The following is an 18662-nucleotide window of genomic DNA, read 5'->3' on the forward strand; positions in this document are numbered from 1 at the left end:
TTCCAGTCTAGCTCTCTGCTGTGGCCTGAGAGAGCAGTGGAGGATGGCCCAAGTGCTTGGGCCCCTGCACCTGCGTGGGAGACCAGGAGGAAGCCGTTGCGGCCATTTGGGGAGTGAACCAACGGAAGGAAGATCTTTCTCTCTCTCTCTCTGTCTATAACTCTACCTGTCAAAAAAAAAAAAAAAAATAGTATTCTAAAGGTTGAATAGCACAAGATACATTTGATTCTTGAGGTGAAGAATACACTAAAATAAATTAACTCAGTCCCTTTGAAGTTTATGGTCTCCAAGACTAGTATGTGGCCGGTGCCGCAGCTCACTAGGCTAATCCTCTGCCTGCGGCGCCGGCACGCCAGGTTCTAGTTCCAGTTGGGGTGCCAGTTCTGTCCCAGTGGCCCCTCTTCCAGTCCAGCTCTCTGCTGTGGCCCGGGAAGGCAGTGGAGGATGGCCCAAGTGCTTGGGCCCTGCACCCGCACGGGAGATCAGGAGGAAGCACCTGGTTCCTGGCTTTGGATCGGTGCATTACACTGGCCGTAGTGGCCATTTTGGGGGGGGGGGGTGAACCAACGGAAAAGGAAGACCTTTCTCTCTGTCTCTCTCTAACTTTGGCTGTCAAAACAAAACAAAACACCAAAACTCAAAAAAAAAAAAAGGCTAGTATGTAAGAGAGCAAAACTTTACTTTCTTATACTTGAAAGATAAACCATCAGAGAGAGAGACAGAGAAAATCTTCTATCTACTGGTTTACTCCCCCAAACAGCTGAAACAGTCAACACTGACAAAGCTCTTTTGATAAATTTTGATGAAAGCTAAAGTTCTTTTTTTTTTTTAAGATTTATTTATTCGGAAGTCAGTTACAGAGAGAGAGAGAGAGAGAGAGAGAGAGCGCGCGAGAGAGAGAGCGAGAGAGAGAGAGAGAGAGAGCGCGCGCGAGAGAGAGCGAGAGAGAGAGAGAGAGAGGTCTGCCATCTGCTGGTTCGCTCCCCAACTGGCTACAACGGCCAGAGCTGTGCCAATCTGAAGCTAGGAGCCAGGAGCTTCTTCCCGATCTCCCACACGGGTGCAGGGGCCCGAGCACTTTGCGAGAGCTGATTGGAAGTCGGAAGTGGAGTAGCCTGGACTCGAACCAGTGCCCATATGGGATGCTGGCACTGCACGTGGCGGACCTGCTATGCCACAGCATTGGCCCCAGTTTATTCACTTTTTTGAAGTCAAGAATACTTACAGGGGCCGGCGTTGTGGCACAGCAGATTAAGCTGCTGCCTATGATACCATCATGCCATATTGGCTCTGGTTAATGTCCCAGCTGCTCCAGTTCTGATCTAGCTCCCTGCTACTGGCCTGAGAAAAGCAGCAGAAGATGGCCTACGTGTTTGGTCCCCTGCAACCCATGTGGGAAACCCAGATGAAGTTCCTGGCTCCTGGTTTTGGCTTGACCCAGCACTGGCCATTGTAGCCACCTGAAGAGTAAACCAGCAGATGGAAGCTCTCTCTGTAACACTTTCAAAATAAATAAATCTTTAAAAAAAAGGGAATACTTAAAGAACCAACTCATTACACAACTACACTACTGTATTTTCCTGTTTGTATGCTACACTCAAAAACTTTTTTGGTAAAATACTACTCTATAAATTGACATCTTCTTCACAGTAATTCTCTACATAGTACTTTTAAACCACAAAACATGAATAGGCCCCTCAAGCAGTTTAATCTTTCCATGTTTGGCAGAAAATGTTTGCACATCTTATGATCTTCTCACTCTCTAATGTCAGCTTTACTTTTCCAGAGGAATTTCCTTTAAGAAAGTAGTGTTTGTTAGGGGCCGGCGCCGTGGCTCACTTGGCTAATCCTCCGCCTGTGGCGCCGGCATCCCATATGGGCACCGGGTTCTAGTCCTGGTTGCTCCTCTTCCAGTCCAGCTCTCTGCCTTGGCCCGGGAAGGCAGTGGAGGATGGCCCAAGTGCTTGGGTGCCTGCACCCGCGTGGGAGACCAGGAGAAAGCACCTGGCTCCTGGCTTCAGATTGGCGCAGCTGCGGCCATTTGGGGGGTGAACCAACGGAAGGAAGACCTTTCTCTTTGTTTTTCTCTCTCACTAACTCTGTCAAATAAATAAAAATAAAAAAAAAAATAAAGAAAGAAAGCAGTGCTGGACAAAGGTATCATGCTCTCTACTTGGTGATGCTGTTTCTAGAACGTAAAAGACTAATAAATTCTTGAAACATGCAATACTGACAAGATAGCTAGGAATGATGGAGTTACAGATATATACAGAAAGGGCTCTGTGACCACAGCCTCCCGTAAAATACTTTTGTAACAGTTTTTAGGCATATTTTAAATAGGGTAACTACATAATTTGTAGTCCAAACCAGGGCATTTTTAAAGTGAAAGAGGACACCATTAGTAATTACAAAGGAAAGATGGCCTGGCAAACTGGGGCACCTGGTCACCCTAATTATCAATCAGTCCCATGCAGGCAACTCCCAGGGCGTGGGACAATATTCAGACTCTGATCACTAAAGAGGTTAACCAACTTGTTTTGAAATCAGCTTCAGAGGTGCACATGGTTCAGAGACATTCAAAGAGCCATGAAGATCACTAGACAGTGTGTAAGTTTCACAGGCTGATATAGACTTAAAGGGTTGGAGAAGGGCACTTCAATAAAGAAGTAAATAAGTAAAATACTTTCAAGAACTTCAAATTTTTCTGAAGTGCAGAAACCATTTGGGATCCCACTGTCCTCCCTTTTACTGTCATCACCAAGCTTTCACCATAAAGCTTAACTAAAATTACAGGTGACTTGTGTATAAATAAATAAATAAGCACATACATAGGTCTTAAGACCCAGACTATCACTCTTTGGCGGCAGGCACATTATCATTCATTTTCTAGTACTCAATGCCTGACTCTCAGTAAATGTTTGCTGAATGGAGTTATTTGTTGAGCTTTACTATTTTGAATATTAAAATTTATTTTATGAAAACAGGCTTAAAAATTTCAAATCATTAATGTAACTTATTAGTCTCTCATGTAAAGCCCACCAAGAAACTGTATGACTGAATTTTGTCTTAAAATAACATAGCAGGACAAGAAAGAGGAATAAAACGTGAAATACAATCAACATGTTAGTAATTACTGAAGCTGGGTGATGGGGGTGGGGGAGGCAATTCCCACAGTGAAAGGGTTGTTAAAGCCCTCTTGAAACCAGCTGAGTATCCTGCATTTACCAAACACAGTCATATCCTTTTCTGTGAAAGGACTGCTCTCAGAACTGCTACCACATTTGACTGAGTTTACCTGTAGCATTAGATGTAGGTTTGTCACTTTCTGTGCAGACCAGCCAGAATTTTCATCTCCAACCTCAAACCAAGGTTTCATACGTTGAATATATGAGCCTTCTTTAAAAAAATTTTGATTGGAATTGTTGTTTTTCAACAAGTTTTGGAGCAAAATCAAACAATCTTCAACTACTATACCTGGGGAGAGAATATAAAATCAAAGTGTTAAGCCTGATAAAATTTGAAATCCAACCCACAAACATTTTCAAAAAGATCAGTCTCCATGCTCAGCCCATCTTCAGTGTGGCAAGGCAGGCAGCTCATCCTGACTCCCGGCAGCCACCGGCTGCACTGTGTGCTCTTTCCCAGGTCCCCCAGCGATTTCCTCACTTCTATATTTAACCATCATTCATCTCAGTAACTCATTGTTTATTCAAATCCTGGCTTAAAGATTATTTCTTCAGAAATGATTTCTAAGATCCCAGCTACATGTGCACAGCGGCCTGCTGCTTTTATTATCAGGTAGTGTCTGCTTCTCCACTAGTAATTTGAAAAAGCCTTGCTCACCTATCTGTGGCAGAGAGACAGAGAAAGACAAGACAGCAGGTATATACACAGTAGCTAACTATTAAATATTGGTTAGATGAATCAATGCTATCTTACTTGATCTCTTAGAAGCACTTGACATTGTTTGAATACGGTCCTTACAGCTCTCTGGCCTGTGTTTTTCATGGTTCCTGTTCTCCACTGTTTCACCCTTCTGCTTCTTTGCTTACGGCACATCATTCTCCAGGGCACTCTCATCTACACCAGCATCACAGTGAGAACTCCCACTGATCTCTGCTTTATCACACACTACAGAAACCAATGAGCTACCTCCTTTGCAAAGCATACCGGACTGTTGCTGGGTGCTCACGGCTGGGAGGCTCTTCCAGTATATCCAACTTTTGAGGTAAGCTGTACGCTTACAGGAATGGATTATTTATTTGAAAGGCAGAACAACTAAGGGAAGGTGAGAGAATGAGAGATTTTTCCATCCACTGGCTCAGCTCCTAAATGGCCACAAAAGCCAGAGCTGGGCCAGGCTAAAGCCAGCAGCTAGGAACTCCATCTGGGTCTCCCATGTGGGTGCCAGGAACTCAAGTACTTGAGCCATTACTTGCTGTTTCCTAGGAATATTATCAGAGAGCTGGATTGGAAGCGGAGCATCTGGGACTTGAACCAGCATTCTGATATGGAATGTGGGCATTCCAAGTGGTGGTCCAACCTACTGCTCCACATAGCTTGCTCTCAGATTTCTTTTTAAGAGCACTTTGAAGTTTATAGAAAACCTGAGAACAAATAAAGTTTCCACTCTAAAGTCTGCCCCTCCTAGTTCTCCCTATTACTGGCATCTTGTATCAGCATGGTAACAGTGGTTACAATTGAAGAATGAATACAGATGCTGTTATTGAAGTCCACAGTTTACAGTAGGGTTCACTCTTTGTGCTGTAAAGTTCTATGGGATTTGACACATGAATAAGCATCCTCTGGCACTGGAAGAAAAAGACTGTGAAAGTCCCCTCTACAACTGGCAGCCTCCTTCCAGTGTGCACAAAGTGGATCCTGGAGGCTTTAGGCCACAATCAGTTAACAGCAAACCATTGGAACTTGTCTTAGCAACCCTGAAGACTAATTAATTCCATCTTGACTTACCACACTGCTTTCCTCAATCACTTGCAAAAACATACACCTCTCCAGTTTATCTACTTGTATGTTCTTTAATTTTTTCATCTCATAATGCTTTGGTTTCCTCTTCCCCACTTAATTTCCTCTCAAAGGCTTTCATGATCCTACTTGAAACCTTCAAATATTAGTTAGTAAGATCTACTGCAGCCCTGTCTTGTAACTTTTTCAACTGAAGCCAGTTGATGCTCTCAATCCCATGGTAGATTAGAGTCAGCATGCTGTATCTAGATCCTTCCAGCCCAGTGCACTTCCCAACTACAGGTCCTCTACCCCCTCTTAAAAAAGTCTGTTCCCTTATGGCTCAGGCTCTTTGGTAGCTCTCTGCTACTCTTTGTCCTCTGAAAACATCACTGTCTTTGTGGTCCATCTTTCTTGGGGTGTGTGTTTAGCCAAGTAGTTAAAATGCCCACATCCCACATTGGAGTGCCTGGGTTTAATACCTGCCTCTGGCTTCTGACTCCAGATTTTTGCAACTACAGACCTTATGAGGCAGTGGTGATGGCTCAAGTAAATGGGTTCCCGCCACTCACATGGGAGGCCTGCATTGAGTTCCTGGCTCCTGGCTCTGACCCCTCCCAGCCCAGGCCATTGCAGACACTTAGGAAGTAAACCAGGAGATGAGAGCTCTCTGTCACTTTAATCAAAAACAGACAAGTCTCCTTTCTGTAAGTTCTTCTGTCATTCTTGGCTATTTTAATTTTGACAGCAGTCTGAGTAATACCTAGACCTCTCAGTTTGTGGCCCCATCTCTGGTGACAATCCTCACCCTCTGACTACACCTCCTATCCTTCTGGCTCATTTACCTGCTTTACGGTTTCCCTGAGACTTTCAACTCTACAGACACAGACAGGCGCTTTTCTCCTGTTGAGAAACTGCCTGTCTCTACTTCCTTCCTTTCCAGCTGATGGTACTGACTCTCCCTCCTTCCATTCTAGAGATAGTATACTAAGTTCTCCTGTCTCACTACCTATTCATGACACCTTGCTGGAACAGGCCTAACCCTGTGAAAAACTGCCTGCCTTTTCCCCCACACTGCACTTAGGCATCTTAGCATTGTTGTGGGGAGATCACACAGAGAGACAGTCTGCTCTGCTGTACAGTCGTGGTGAGCACCCTCGCCAAGGCCCATACTTCAAGTCTTCCTAATCACAGCAAAGAGCTCTCCCCTCGCCAGAACACCATTTCTAACTTTCTGTTAATTCTCAACTGTGTCCTTTCCCTTCACCCTCAATATACGATTCTACTTCCACCTCAACTGCCTGTAACTCCCTGTACTAACTCTGCAAGGCTGCATATTCACCAATCCCACAGAAAATGCGGCAGAACAGCATCTGAAAAGATACAGCTAAGATTTTCCAGAAATGAAGAATAGCACCAATCCAGACTGCAGAAGTCTAACAAATATCAAAGAGGATTAAAAAAAAAATCCACATGCAACATGCCAGAGTGAAAGAAAGAGAGATGTCAAGTAGGGCCTGAGTCTCCATTTCTGCCTCCGAACACATTCCCTGGAAGCTAATAATTTAGTGAATACAAAAAGAATCTCTTCATGCTATACCTCCATCACTGTTCCCCTCCTCTGTAATAATATCCAGTAGTCTCTCAAAAGCATTTTCAAAAGCAACAATTTTCTGGATTGCTCCATTACTTCTTGTCAGTGCCTGCAGTAGTAAGACACCCTTATGGAGAAGAAAGACAATGTTTAGCAGAGTACAACATTTACAAGACATTTAAAAAACACTTTCAAAATCACGGAATTTCATAAGTCCACCCCTTTACTTTACATATGGAGAAAACAAAGACTGGAAAGTTAAGCAATTTGCCTCCTTCTCCCTAAAGTTATAAATTTCAATGCAGGCCAGGATTGATGTGAAACAATTCCTGATTCAGTTCTCTTTCCACTGTACAATACACAATTCTTCCATACTCATCAATCACTACGTAGCTTTCACTGTGGCTTAAGAGAGCTGAACATGAGTATATCTGTCTCAGGAATCCACTATACATGCTTCACAATATGATCAATGCAAAGGCTGAGTTAGTAACATAAATCGACAACCACCACCACATTTGAGCAGAAAAAGTGCAGGAATTCATGTAAATATTTGGCCCTAAATTCTATTCTAAGTCTACAGAAGAAAGATGAAAAGTCATGTCTCATGAACAGCAATAAATTTGGTTTTTGCCTCTTTTAGTTTTCTTCAGACCTGTTTAGTTGGGGTTTAGTTTATATATTTTAAAACCTATTTATTAACTAATAAAAATGCACTCTTCTGCTTATTACATATTTCTGTTTTTAGGTATATCAAACAAGTACTTGATGAAGCTCTAAGTACCCAACAATATTGTGATGCTCAGAGAGGGCAACTATTTTATTAAAAAAAAAAAAGGAAAAAGAAAAAAGAAAAAAGCACAGATATTATTTCAGAGGAGGAGGAACAGCAAATAGATAGTTCCAAAGTCCTGCAGAGGCAAATCAGCTGCTGGCTGTCAGTACTGGACAGATAAGTACTCGCATGAGACAAAAAGTGCCCACAACTTTATTGAGCTTGATCCATTCATTTTCCTGCCAAGTCTCAAAACTAAGACGAGAGAAAAGTCAAAGTGGTCATTTTTAAATGTTTAGATGTGAAGCAACCTGTGTTTAATTGCTAACAAAGAGAAGGAATACAGTAGAAGGCTCTGAGTTAGAGAAAGTAGGTTTAAAAACTGGCTGCCTTACTTAATAGTTGTACAACATTAAGCAAACTATACAAATTCTAGCAGCATACTCATGTATAAAAGGATAATAATACCTTTCTCACAGTTCTTTCTTAAAAGTAAAAACTAGGGCTGGTGCTGTGGCATAACAGGTAAAGCCGCCACCTGCAATGCCAGCATCTAATATGGGCACTGGTTCAAGACCCAGCTGCTCTACTGATCCAGCTCTCTGGTATGGCCTGTGGAAGCAGTAGAAGATGGCCCAAGTGCCATACCCCTGCACCTGAGAGACCTCGAGGAAGCTTCTGGCTCCTGGCTTTGGGTTGGCCCAGCTCTGGTTGTTGTGGCCATCTGGGGAATGAACCAGAAGATGGAAGACTTCTTTCTCTCTCTGCCTCTGCCTCTCTGTAACTCTGCCTTTCAAATAAGTAAATCAATCTTTAAAAATAAAATAAAAAAAAAGTGGAACCTAAGAGATGGCACCGTGGCCCAGTGTGTAGAGCTGCCGTCGCCTGTGGAGCCAGCACCTTATATGGGCAGTGGTTCGAGTCCCAGCTGTTTCACTTCCTATCCAGCTCCTTGCAAATGTGCTGGGGAAAGCAGTGGAGGATGGCTCCAGAATTTGGGGCCCTGTATCCATGTGGCATGCCAGAAAGAAACTCTGGGCTCCTGGCTTCAGATCAGCCCAGCTCTGGCCATAGCACCCATTTGGTGAGTGAACAGCAGATGGAAGATCTGTGTGTGTGTGTGTAATTCTGCCTTTCAAATAAATACATAAATCTTAAAAAAATAAGAAGTAAAAACTACTAGAGAGAAAATGACTTCTATAAAACCTACTACATAAATTCTCAATAGAAGTTTCTTTTCTTCTTCTCTTAAGTTTATTGAAACTAAATATGGCCATAAAACATTTAAAAACTAAAAATTCAGATGTTATAATGCAAAAAGAACTACTAAACATAAACATAATGAAAATCAACTGAGAATCATTTTTATCTGTCTCAAATAAAAACTGAGGAAAAAAGGTTAGGAACAGAAAAAAAGGTAGAGTTAAAGGAAAACAGCAGACTTAAGAATCAAGCTAATGCAGTTACTACAAAAAAGCAGTTTAATATATGAAAATGAAATAATAATGATATTAACATAGATCCAGGGAGACATAATGTTTTTATTAAACAGTCTGTATCACATCCTTATCTAAGCTGAGAGCCAAGAGAATAGAGTAGAAACTTAGGTTTAAGATACACAGTCAAATTTTATGTATAAAAACATACCCAAAATTTCTAATAGATGTATGTCCGTTTAAATAAGATAATTCTTAAAAGATAAATTTAAACATTAAAGAATAAAAAAGTCCTCCTTACATGCTACATTACTATTTAACTTCATTACCTATATATAACACTGAATTAATATAAATTTTGTATACTACAAAATTTTAGTAGCTCAGTGGTTTAGGTCACCCCTTGCGATGTCTGCATCCTACACTAGAGCACCTGACTCAAGTCCTGGCGCTGCACACTTTCCATCCAGCTTCCTGTTAATGTGCCTTAGAGACAGAGAGGATGGCAGAACTATTTGTGTTCCTGACAACCATGTGGGAGACTCAAATGGAGTTCCTGGTTTGGGCTTCAGCCTGGCTCAGCCCTGGCTGCCGCAGATACTTGGGAAGTGAACCAGCAGGTGGATGAAGATCTCTCTATTGCTCTTTCAAATAAACAACAAAATTTTAAAAAAAACTATGTGGATTGTAAGTCAAGAGCACTTCAGTTGTAAGGATAAAAGCAACAGAAATGACATTTCCTAGAGCTTAGGATGAGAATGGCACAAGGCAAGCAAGCACAAAGGCAAACATGAAGAAAACACAGCTAACAGACACTGCCACTTGGTATCTGTGGCTCTTGGGCATCTCACTGTAAATACTGAGGTTAATGAATGTAATAGGATCGTCTCGCTACAGAATTAAAGAGATTTTTCCAACTGTTACGTTAAAGTATTATGGAGTTTTAATCAAGGTGGAGGAAACAATATAGAAAAATACAACTTCAATACAAAATGTTCAAACTTACACGTAAATCTTAAAATAAAACAGGATGGAAAGTAACTCCAGAGCAAATCATGCTCTACAATTAAGCAGAGATTACCAAGGTAAATTCTTTGAAAAACATACTCAATCAAACAAGGTGAGGATTCTAAATGTGATGCTTTGTTAAGTTAGCACAGTTCATGCCTGGGACATCTCTATTCTTTGGGAGGAAAAGAGATTCTGGAGATAGAGTTCAGTGTTAAATACAATCTTTCAGAATAGAGTGGAAGAAATCCTAAATGTGTGGAAGGAATATATTTGAATAGCAAAGATGGTTTGTCTGGGGCCGGCACTGTGGCACAGCAGGTTAAAGCCCTAGCCTGAAGCGCCAGCATCCCCTATGGGCGCCAGTTCAGGTCCTGGCTGCTCCACTTCCAGTCCAGCTCTCTGCTACGGCCTGGAAAAGCAGTAGAAGATGGCCCAGTCCTTAGGCCCCTGAACCCATGTGGGAGACCTGGAGGAAGTTCCTGGCTCCGGCTTTGGATCCGCGCAGTTCCGGCTGTTGTGGCAAACTGGAGAGTAAACCATCAGATGGAAGACCTCTCTCTCTCTCTGTGTAACTCTGACTTTCAAATAAATAAATAAATAAATCTTTGAAAAAATGGTTTGTCTAACACAAAATATCGGACAGGCAGGAAACAGAAATAATGTGGCCTTAAAAAGACTTAAGATTTACTGCTAGCCTAATTTCCCAAATCTGACTTCTAATGACTTGGAATAAGGACCAACAAAGATTTCATTTGCAAAGAGACAAAAAAAGTTACATGTTCTTGGATTTCTTTCTCAAATGTGACTTACATCATTACGTATAACTTCCCTGGAATCCGCTAGTAAGTCCATCAGTCTTGAAACACCTGGAACATATGATCATGTGAAAAATACTGGTAGACCAAAAACACAAAAAGTGATTCAAGTGATAAACAATTTATAACACACCATTCATTTTATTCCCCTTCTCTAGGCCACAGTACATATTTTCAATCAAAAATGATAAAAGGAAGCCAGTTACTTACCCATGGGGCTAACTAAAATAATTTGTTGCACCTGAGGCCCTAATTGTTTTAAAAGTGATGTAAGCAGCTTCACACCAGGCCACCGAACATGGAAATCAAACTCCTGGGAATGTAAGAATATAAAACACTTAACATTTATACTTCACATTTTCAAAAAAAAAACATCTTCTTTCAACTAATAGTGGTAACAGAAACCACAAGGGGAAAGTGGGAGCTTAGCAAACACTTAAACTGTAATTTAAGAAATAAAAAGCAACAAAAAAGAAAATAGTTAACTGATTGAACTGACTAAACTGTTACAGATGGAATAAAACAGTAGTTTGTAAAAATAGAAGTGGACAGTATTTTAACATTATATATTTCTTGAAACACACAGTGGATCTCTTGCTATGATACAACAAATTTCACTATCTTTAAGGGAATGTTCACAATGTTTCTTCACTAACACCCAAAAAGGCAACAGTAGCTTATTAAGATGACAAAAATAACCGAAGTTCCCCATTTACCTCCAATAAGGACAACAGGAGGGTGACATTTTCTTGCTGCTTAATGAAAATTTCTGTAAACTGGCTTCCCAAATCCTCATTCTGTCTTGTGGAATTTTCTTCTGTAATATTCAAAGATAAGTATTTCAACATGATGCTATATTATTTTAAAGTATCCTTTCATTGAAGAATTAGGCAGAAATGATAATTTTCTTGGTATCTAAGTAATTCAACACTAGAATACGGTGGCTGGTAGCAATATCACAATGATGATATTAAGGTATATTCTTAAGATAATTTTCAATGTCATTTAAGTACATTTTTCTTCTTTAAATGTTTAAATATGGTATCTGAAGAAAAAATATTTAAATATTCTTTCAAGGACATGTGCAAGTTAAACTTCTATTAGGACCTAAGGGTACTATCTGGGGTGATGGGAATGTTTGATCTTAAATGTGGTAGTGGTTATACTGTTGTGTATTTTTGTTCAAATTCACAGTACTATACAACTTCAAAGAGCAAATTTTATTATATGTAAATGATATCTCAACACTGTCGTCCTCTTTAATGGTCTTGAAACATTGTAGAACATACAGTCTTTGCTGTTAGTGTTACTGTGAAAATAATATAAAACTAAACCAATAATCTAAATATTCTTCATTGTCTTTTAAAAATATATCCTATATTGGCTGGTGCCGCAGCTCACTAGGCTAATCCTCCGCCTGCGGCGCTGGCACCATGGGTTCTAGTCCTGGTTGGGGCGCCGGTTCTGTCCCGGTTGCTCCTCTTCCAGTCCAGCTCTCTGCTGTGGCCCGGGAAGGCAGTGGAGGATGGCTCAAGTCCTTGGGCCCTGCGCCCGCATGGGAGACCAGGAGGAAGCACCTGGCTTCACATCAGTGCAGTGCGCCGGCCATAGCAGCCATTTGGGGGGTAAACCAATGGAAGGAAGACCTTTCTCTCTGTCTCTCTCTCTCTCTCTCACTGTCTAACTCTGCCTGCCAAAAATTTTTTTTAAATTAAATAAAAATGTATGCTATATAACTATTTGGCAACAAAATCAGATGTGGGAATTTAATTTCTCATTTATTCTTTAAAAGATTTTATATCTTCCTTAATGCTTAAAAGTCTTCAGGCCAAACAGTATTTATTGTTTTAATATACTTTGTACCAATGTAAAGGATTGCTCAAAATGGAAAGACCAATTGCCAAGGCAAACTATCATGTTACATCTATCCACATCATAAACTCAGTTTAGAGAGGGCAAATCCACTGATCCCCACTCCCTCACCTACACAGTTACCTGGTCATACACCCCTTAGAATCAAAATCCTTTTCTACCTGCTGCTCAAGGCAATGACTATAAACCAGTGCAGTCGGCAGTCAAGATTAAACCTGTTTATAACCTTTTAATGTGAGACTTTAATACTAACATAATATAGAACTGGGAAAAAAAAAAAAACGCCAGCAGCTGATAGGGAAAGTAAAGCAATCCAACAGTGACAGTGATAATCTCATCTAATTATTTTTAGATGAAGACGGTAAAGAAGAAACCAAAAGTAGAAATGGTTTTGAGTAAGTGCTCAGCAATACTAGGCTTATCTTCAGAAATTAAGAAATCTTTCTCTTAATCATCTTAGAACTATATTACTCAAACAACAAATACTCTAGATCTGAAAGGCTTTCTCTAGCTGCTCAGCTGAGAACAGGAGAAAGGGAAACGGGGTCACAGGTTGGGAGGCAAATAATCAAGGTAAGACAGAGGCAGTTTAGATCTTGAGGATCATAATTTTTATGGAAAGACAGTGAACGGTATTTGCAGACATACTGCAGAGAGAGGTATAAGAAAAAAAATGTAAGAGTTAATGCCAAGGTTTTAGTATAAAGACTACAAGGATGGAGTTGCCATTTACTGAGAAGGGAATCTCTGTGGGAGATGCAAGGAAGAAGTTTAGTTTTGGACAAATTAAGTTTGAATCACTGGGGCCGGCACTGTGGTGCAGCAGGTTAATGCCCTGGCCTGAACTGCTGGTATCCCTTATGGGCGCCGGTTAGAGACCCGGCTGCTCCACTTCCCATCCAGCTCTCTGCTATGGCCTATGAAAGCAGTGGAAGATGGCCCAAGTCCTTGGGCCCTTGCACCGGGCTTGGGAGACGTGGAAGAAGCTCCTGGCTTCTGGCTTCGGATCAGTGCAGCTCCAGCCGTTGCGGCCAATTGGGGAGTGAACCAGTGGATGGAAGACCTCTCTCTCTCTCTCTCTGCCTCTCCTCTCTATGTAACTGACTTTCAAATAAAACAAATAAATCTTAAAAAAAAAAAAAAGTTTGAATCACCTTATGAAAACCCAAGGAGGGTTATCAACTAAGCAGATGATAAATACAAACAGAGATGTCTGTGGAGAGGTCTGCCTTGGATGCACACGTATCAGAGTGGCAAATATGTAAGTGATATTTAAAGTAACCACACTGGAAGACAAAAGACATCAAGAAACCTATGGCCAACATCATATTGTGGACCTAATCCTGCAGAGGCCTAAGTCAGCCAGGATGCTGTCTGTGCCAGGAAGATGCCTTGAGGCCAGTTCTCAGGGCAGCAAGGTAGGAGGGCCATGATAGGAAAAGTGATTAACAACCACATTGTTTGCCTCTCTCGCATACAGATAACATCAGATATGAGAATGTAGTGTATCCTCTCTTGTAACCAATGATGAAGTCTGCTAACTTATCTAGTGCTCTTCAGTTTTTGGTGAAGTATTCTTTGACTTCCAATGTGCTTGATGACCCCATATAAATCTGTACTGTTTGAACCTGATACTACACATGTACTCATCCTGCTAGACAAAGTAGGAAACTTGTAACCAAACTCAGGGATATAGAATAGCCAGCTTAGGCAACTGACTGGTTGTTTCTGGGCTTAAACCCTCAGTTTAACTAGCTGAATAAACTCCAACTTCCACTTTTCAGCCATATTCTGATTTTTCAGTTCACAACACTTAATGGTCAAAGATGAAATGTTTTCCCCTTCAGATCATGCAGGAAGCAAGAATGTCCCCTCTTCCCAGTTCTAATCACACCACTGTACCAGAGATCTTAAGTCACTGCCATAGACAAAAAAAAAAAAAAAAAAAAAAAGAAAAGGCTCTAAGATTAGAAAGGAAAAATAATGCTGTTTTTATTCACAGATGACATTTTTCTCTATGTGAAAAATCCTGTAGATCTACCAAAAAACAAACAAACAAAAAAAAAACTTACAACTAGTAAGTCAGCTTAGCAAAGCCACAATATAAAAAGGTCAATTTTTTAAAGCTTTTATTTAATGAATACAATTTTTATAGGTATAACTTTAGGAATATAGTGATTTTCCCCCCATATCCACCCTCCCGTCCCACCTCCTAGTCCCTCTTCCATCCCATTCTTCTTTAAGATGCATTTTTAATTAACTTTATATATAGAAGAACAACTCTATACTAAATAAACAGTTTGAACACATACACACAACATGTAAAGTACTGTTTGAGAACAAGTTTTGCAGTTAATTCTCACAGTACAACTCATAAGGACAGAGATCCTACAAGGGGAGTAAGTGCACCATGAGTTCTGTTAATTTAACAATCAACACTCTTATTAATGACCTCAGTGATCACCCGAGGCTCTTGCCATGAGCTACCAAGGCTAAGGAAGCCTTTTGTGACCACAAACTCCATCAGTATTTAGACAACACTATAGGCAAAGTGAAAAGGTCAATATTCAAAATTAGTTTTATTATATGTATAGTAGAAATGAACAATTAGAAATTGAGATTTAAGAAACAGAACCTGGAGCTGGCACTATGGTGCAGCAGGTTAGGCCACTGTCTGTAATGCTGGCATTCCCAAATGAGCACTAGTTGTAGTCCTGGCTGTTCCGCTTCCAATCTAGTTTCCTGCTAAGGCTCCTAGCTGGGAAGGCAATGGAAGATGGCCCAAGCACTTGGGCCCCTGTCACCTATGTGGGAGACCTGGATGGAGTTCCAAGCTCCTAGGTTTGGCTATTGTGGCCATTTGGAGAGTAAGCCAGGTGAATGGGAGGTCTCTCCCTCTCTCAAATAAGTAAATCTTAAAAAAATGAGGGGCTGGTGCTGTGGCCTAGTGGGTAAAGCCACCGCCTGCAGTGCCAGCATCCCATGTGGGTTCTGTTTCAAGTCCTGGCTGCTCCACTTTCGATCCAGCTCTCTGCTATGGCCTCGGAAAGCAGTAGAAGATGGCCCAAATCCTTGGGCCCTTGCACCCGATTGGGGGAGACCCAGAAGAAGCTCCTGGCTTCTGGCTTCAGATCAGCACAGCTCTGGCCATTGCAATCATCTGGGGAGTGAAGCAGCAGAAGGAAGACATCTCTCTCTCTCTGCCTCTCTGTAATTCTGCCTTCTAATAAATAAATATATCTTAAAAAAAGAGAACTACTTACAATAGCATCAAAAGGGATAAATTTAACAGAAGATGTGTATGACTTAAATGAGTATTCTGAGAACTCCAAATTACTGCTGAGATCTACAGATAGACTATATTCTTGTTGTAGGTGCATAATATTGTTAAGATGTTAGTTTCCCCTTAATAGGACTACAGAGTCAACAGAATCCCAATCAAAAATCTCAAGGTTTTTTTTTTTTTTTTGGTAAAAACTGACAAGTTGATTGTAAAAGTGTAAAAGTGGTATGTGAATTCAAAGAACCTAAAACAGTCAAAATAACTGTGAAGAAAAAATGTGGAGGGCACACACTGCATACTTTCCAACATTTATTGTCATCAAGACAGAGCCATGGAAGCAAAAAGACAAACAGATCAAGAAAAAACAAAAACAGGGTGGTATCACGGCACAGTAGCTTCAGTTGCCACTTGCCAAGCCAGCATCTTGCATCAGAGTGCCAGCTGCTCCACTTTCAATCCAGTTTTCTGTTAATGCACCCAGGAAGGCAGTGGATGATGACACAAGTGCTTGGGCCACTGCCACCAACACGGGAGCCCAGAATGAAGTTCCTGGCTTCAGTCTGGCCCAATCATGGCTGTTGTGGCGATCTGGAGAGTGCACCAGCAGATCGAAGATCTTTCTTGCCCTCTTTCTCTCTCTGACTCTCAAATAAATGAGTCTTAACAACCCAGTTGGAAAAAAAAAGGGGGGCAAAAAATTTGAACAAACACTTTATTACAGAAGAAAGATACATCACATGAAAAGTTGTTTAGCATCTCATTCACTAGGGAGATACTACAATTTAAAACTATTAGACATCATTATACATTGAGACACCAATACACATTAATTAGAACCAAAATAAAATAAAACAACCAAAAACAAAAACCGACCACACCAAATGTTGGACAGTAGCGGAGAAACTGGAACTCACACGATACTGCTGGAACGTAAATTGGTACTGCTTTGAAAATGGTCTGGAGGGGCCGGCACTGTGGTGCAGCAGGTTAATGCCCTGGCCTGAAGCACAGGCATCCTATATGGGCACCGGATCTAATCCCGGCTGCTCCTCTTCTAATCCAGCTCTCTGCTATGGCCTGGGAAAGCAGCAGAAGACGGCCCAAGTCCTTGGGCCACTGCACCCGCGCAGGAGACCTGGAGGAAGCTCCTGGCTCCTGGCTTCGGTTCAGAGCAGCTCTGGCCATTGCAGCCATCTGGGGAGTGAATCATCGGATGGAAGACTTCTCTCTCTCTGCCTCTAGTCTTTCTGTGTAACTCTGTCTTTCAAATAAATAAAATAAATCTTTAAAAAAAAAAAAGAAAATGGTCTGGAAATTTTATAAAGTTAAATATATACCTGCTATATCATTTAGCCACTCTATTTCTAGGTATTTAGTAAAGAAAAATAAAAACATATTAATTCATGAATTGTACATGAAATTCATGAATTGTAAAAAAAAGCTTAATTATAAAATAAAAAAATTGATAACAGCAAGCTAATCAAACTTTAATAGTCCAAACTGGAAACAACCCAAATATCCACCAACAGGAGAATAGATTTTATTTTATTTATTAAAGATTGATTTATTTATTTGAAAGAGTTACAGAGAGAGGAGAGGCAGAGAGAGAGAGAGAGAGAGAGAGAGAGAGGTCTTCCAACCGATGGTTCACTCCCCAGATGGCCACAACAGCCGGAGCTGTGCCGATCCAAAGCCAGGAGCCAGGAGCTTCTTCCGGGTCTCTCACGTGGGTACAGGGGCCCAAGGACTTGGGCCATCCTCTCCTGCTTTCTTGGGCCACAGCAGAGAGCTGGACAGGAAGCAGAGCAGCTGGGTCTTGAACCGGCACCCATATGGGATGCCGGCGCTTCAGGCCAGGGTGTTAACCCAGTGCGCCACAGTGCCGGCCCCAGGAAAATGGATTTTAAAATGGTTATATAGTCACATAAAACTACAAAACTGAACAATATAAAGGGGTGGACTACTGATATATAACAATAGATAAAACTGAAATTATGCTGAGAGAAAAAAGCCTGATTCCTCTACACCCCCAAAGTATAACTCCATGATCTCATTTATATAAAAATCTAGAAAAACACAAATTAAACAGATTTGTGATGGAGTATGGCAAGTAGGAAGAAGGATGGATTACAAATAAACACAGGGAGCTTCTGGATGGGCTCACTATTTTGGTGGTGGTGGTGGTGATGGCTTCAAGAGTTTATACACATGCAAAAACTCATCAAATGGTGTACTGATAAACGCACAGCTATTATTTGACTATTACTCTTCAATTATGCTATGTATGGGGAGAAAGAAAACCAAGTAATAGATATCAAGTGAGTTGATGAATATACAATTCTAGATCTCAGTGGAGAGGTCTGGATTGAACACACACATTGGATGTCTGAAGTCATAGCCTGGATGAGATTACTAAGGGGGAGAATAGAGAAGGAAGGAGTTCTGTGCTGTGGGCATTGTCACATTAAAAGGTTGGGCAATGAGGGAAACTGCGAAGCTGACAAGAGTAGCCAGTGAGACAGGAAGAAAACCAGGACCAGGGAGACTACAGAACAAATGAAAAAAGTATTTCAAGGAGGAACAAATGATTAACTGTCAAAGAATACTAAAAGGTTGAGTGCCATCACACAAGTAGAGGTAATTTCTGTTTATCTTCAGAACTAAGGTGTGGAGTAGTCAAATACTTTCTTGAGTGGCAATACAGCAAGACTGCAGAAGCTTGTAAAGGGTTTTGGGCAAAACCAATTAAATTTACATCCAACCACTTATCCACAGTACGCTGGGCAAGTAGCCTAAGTGTATTAAATCTCCATTTACTTATTTGTAAAATAGGGACAATGTTTTCCACACAGTTTTCAATGAAGATTGAAAATGTGGGGAAATTAGCTACACAAAGCAATTCAAAGATGGTGCC

At 41.0% G+C, this 18662-nt stretch overlaps 1 protein-coding gene across 2 annotated transcripts in view; it reads right to left on the reverse strand.

The window, feature by feature from the left end:
* The window catches only part of USO1 (USO1 vesicle transport factor), a 91360-nt gene that overhangs the window by 36349 nt on the left and 36349 nt on the right, over positions 1–18662 (reverse strand). For both annotated transcript variants that reach the window (XM_051819677.2, XM_051819678.2), the window contains exons 5-9: positions 11310–11410; positions 10804–10906; positions 10589–10644; positions 6563–6683; positions 3296–3474 (exon numbers count right to left, since the gene is read on the reverse strand). In XM_051819677.2, the coding sequence (XP_051675637.1) occupies positions 3296–3474; positions 6563–6683; positions 10589–10644; positions 10804–10906; positions 11310–11410 (560 nt within the window). The remainder of the gene's footprint in view (positions 1–3295; positions 3475–6562; positions 6684–10588; positions 10645–10803; positions 10907–11309; positions 11411–18662) is intronic.

Source organism: Oryctolagus cuniculus, chromosome 8, assembly GCF_964237555.1.
Source record: "Oryctolagus cuniculus chromosome 8, mOryCun1.1, whole genome shotgun sequence".
NCBI lineage: Eukaryota > Metazoa > Chordata > Mammalia > Lagomorpha > Leporidae > Oryctolagus > Oryctolagus cuniculus.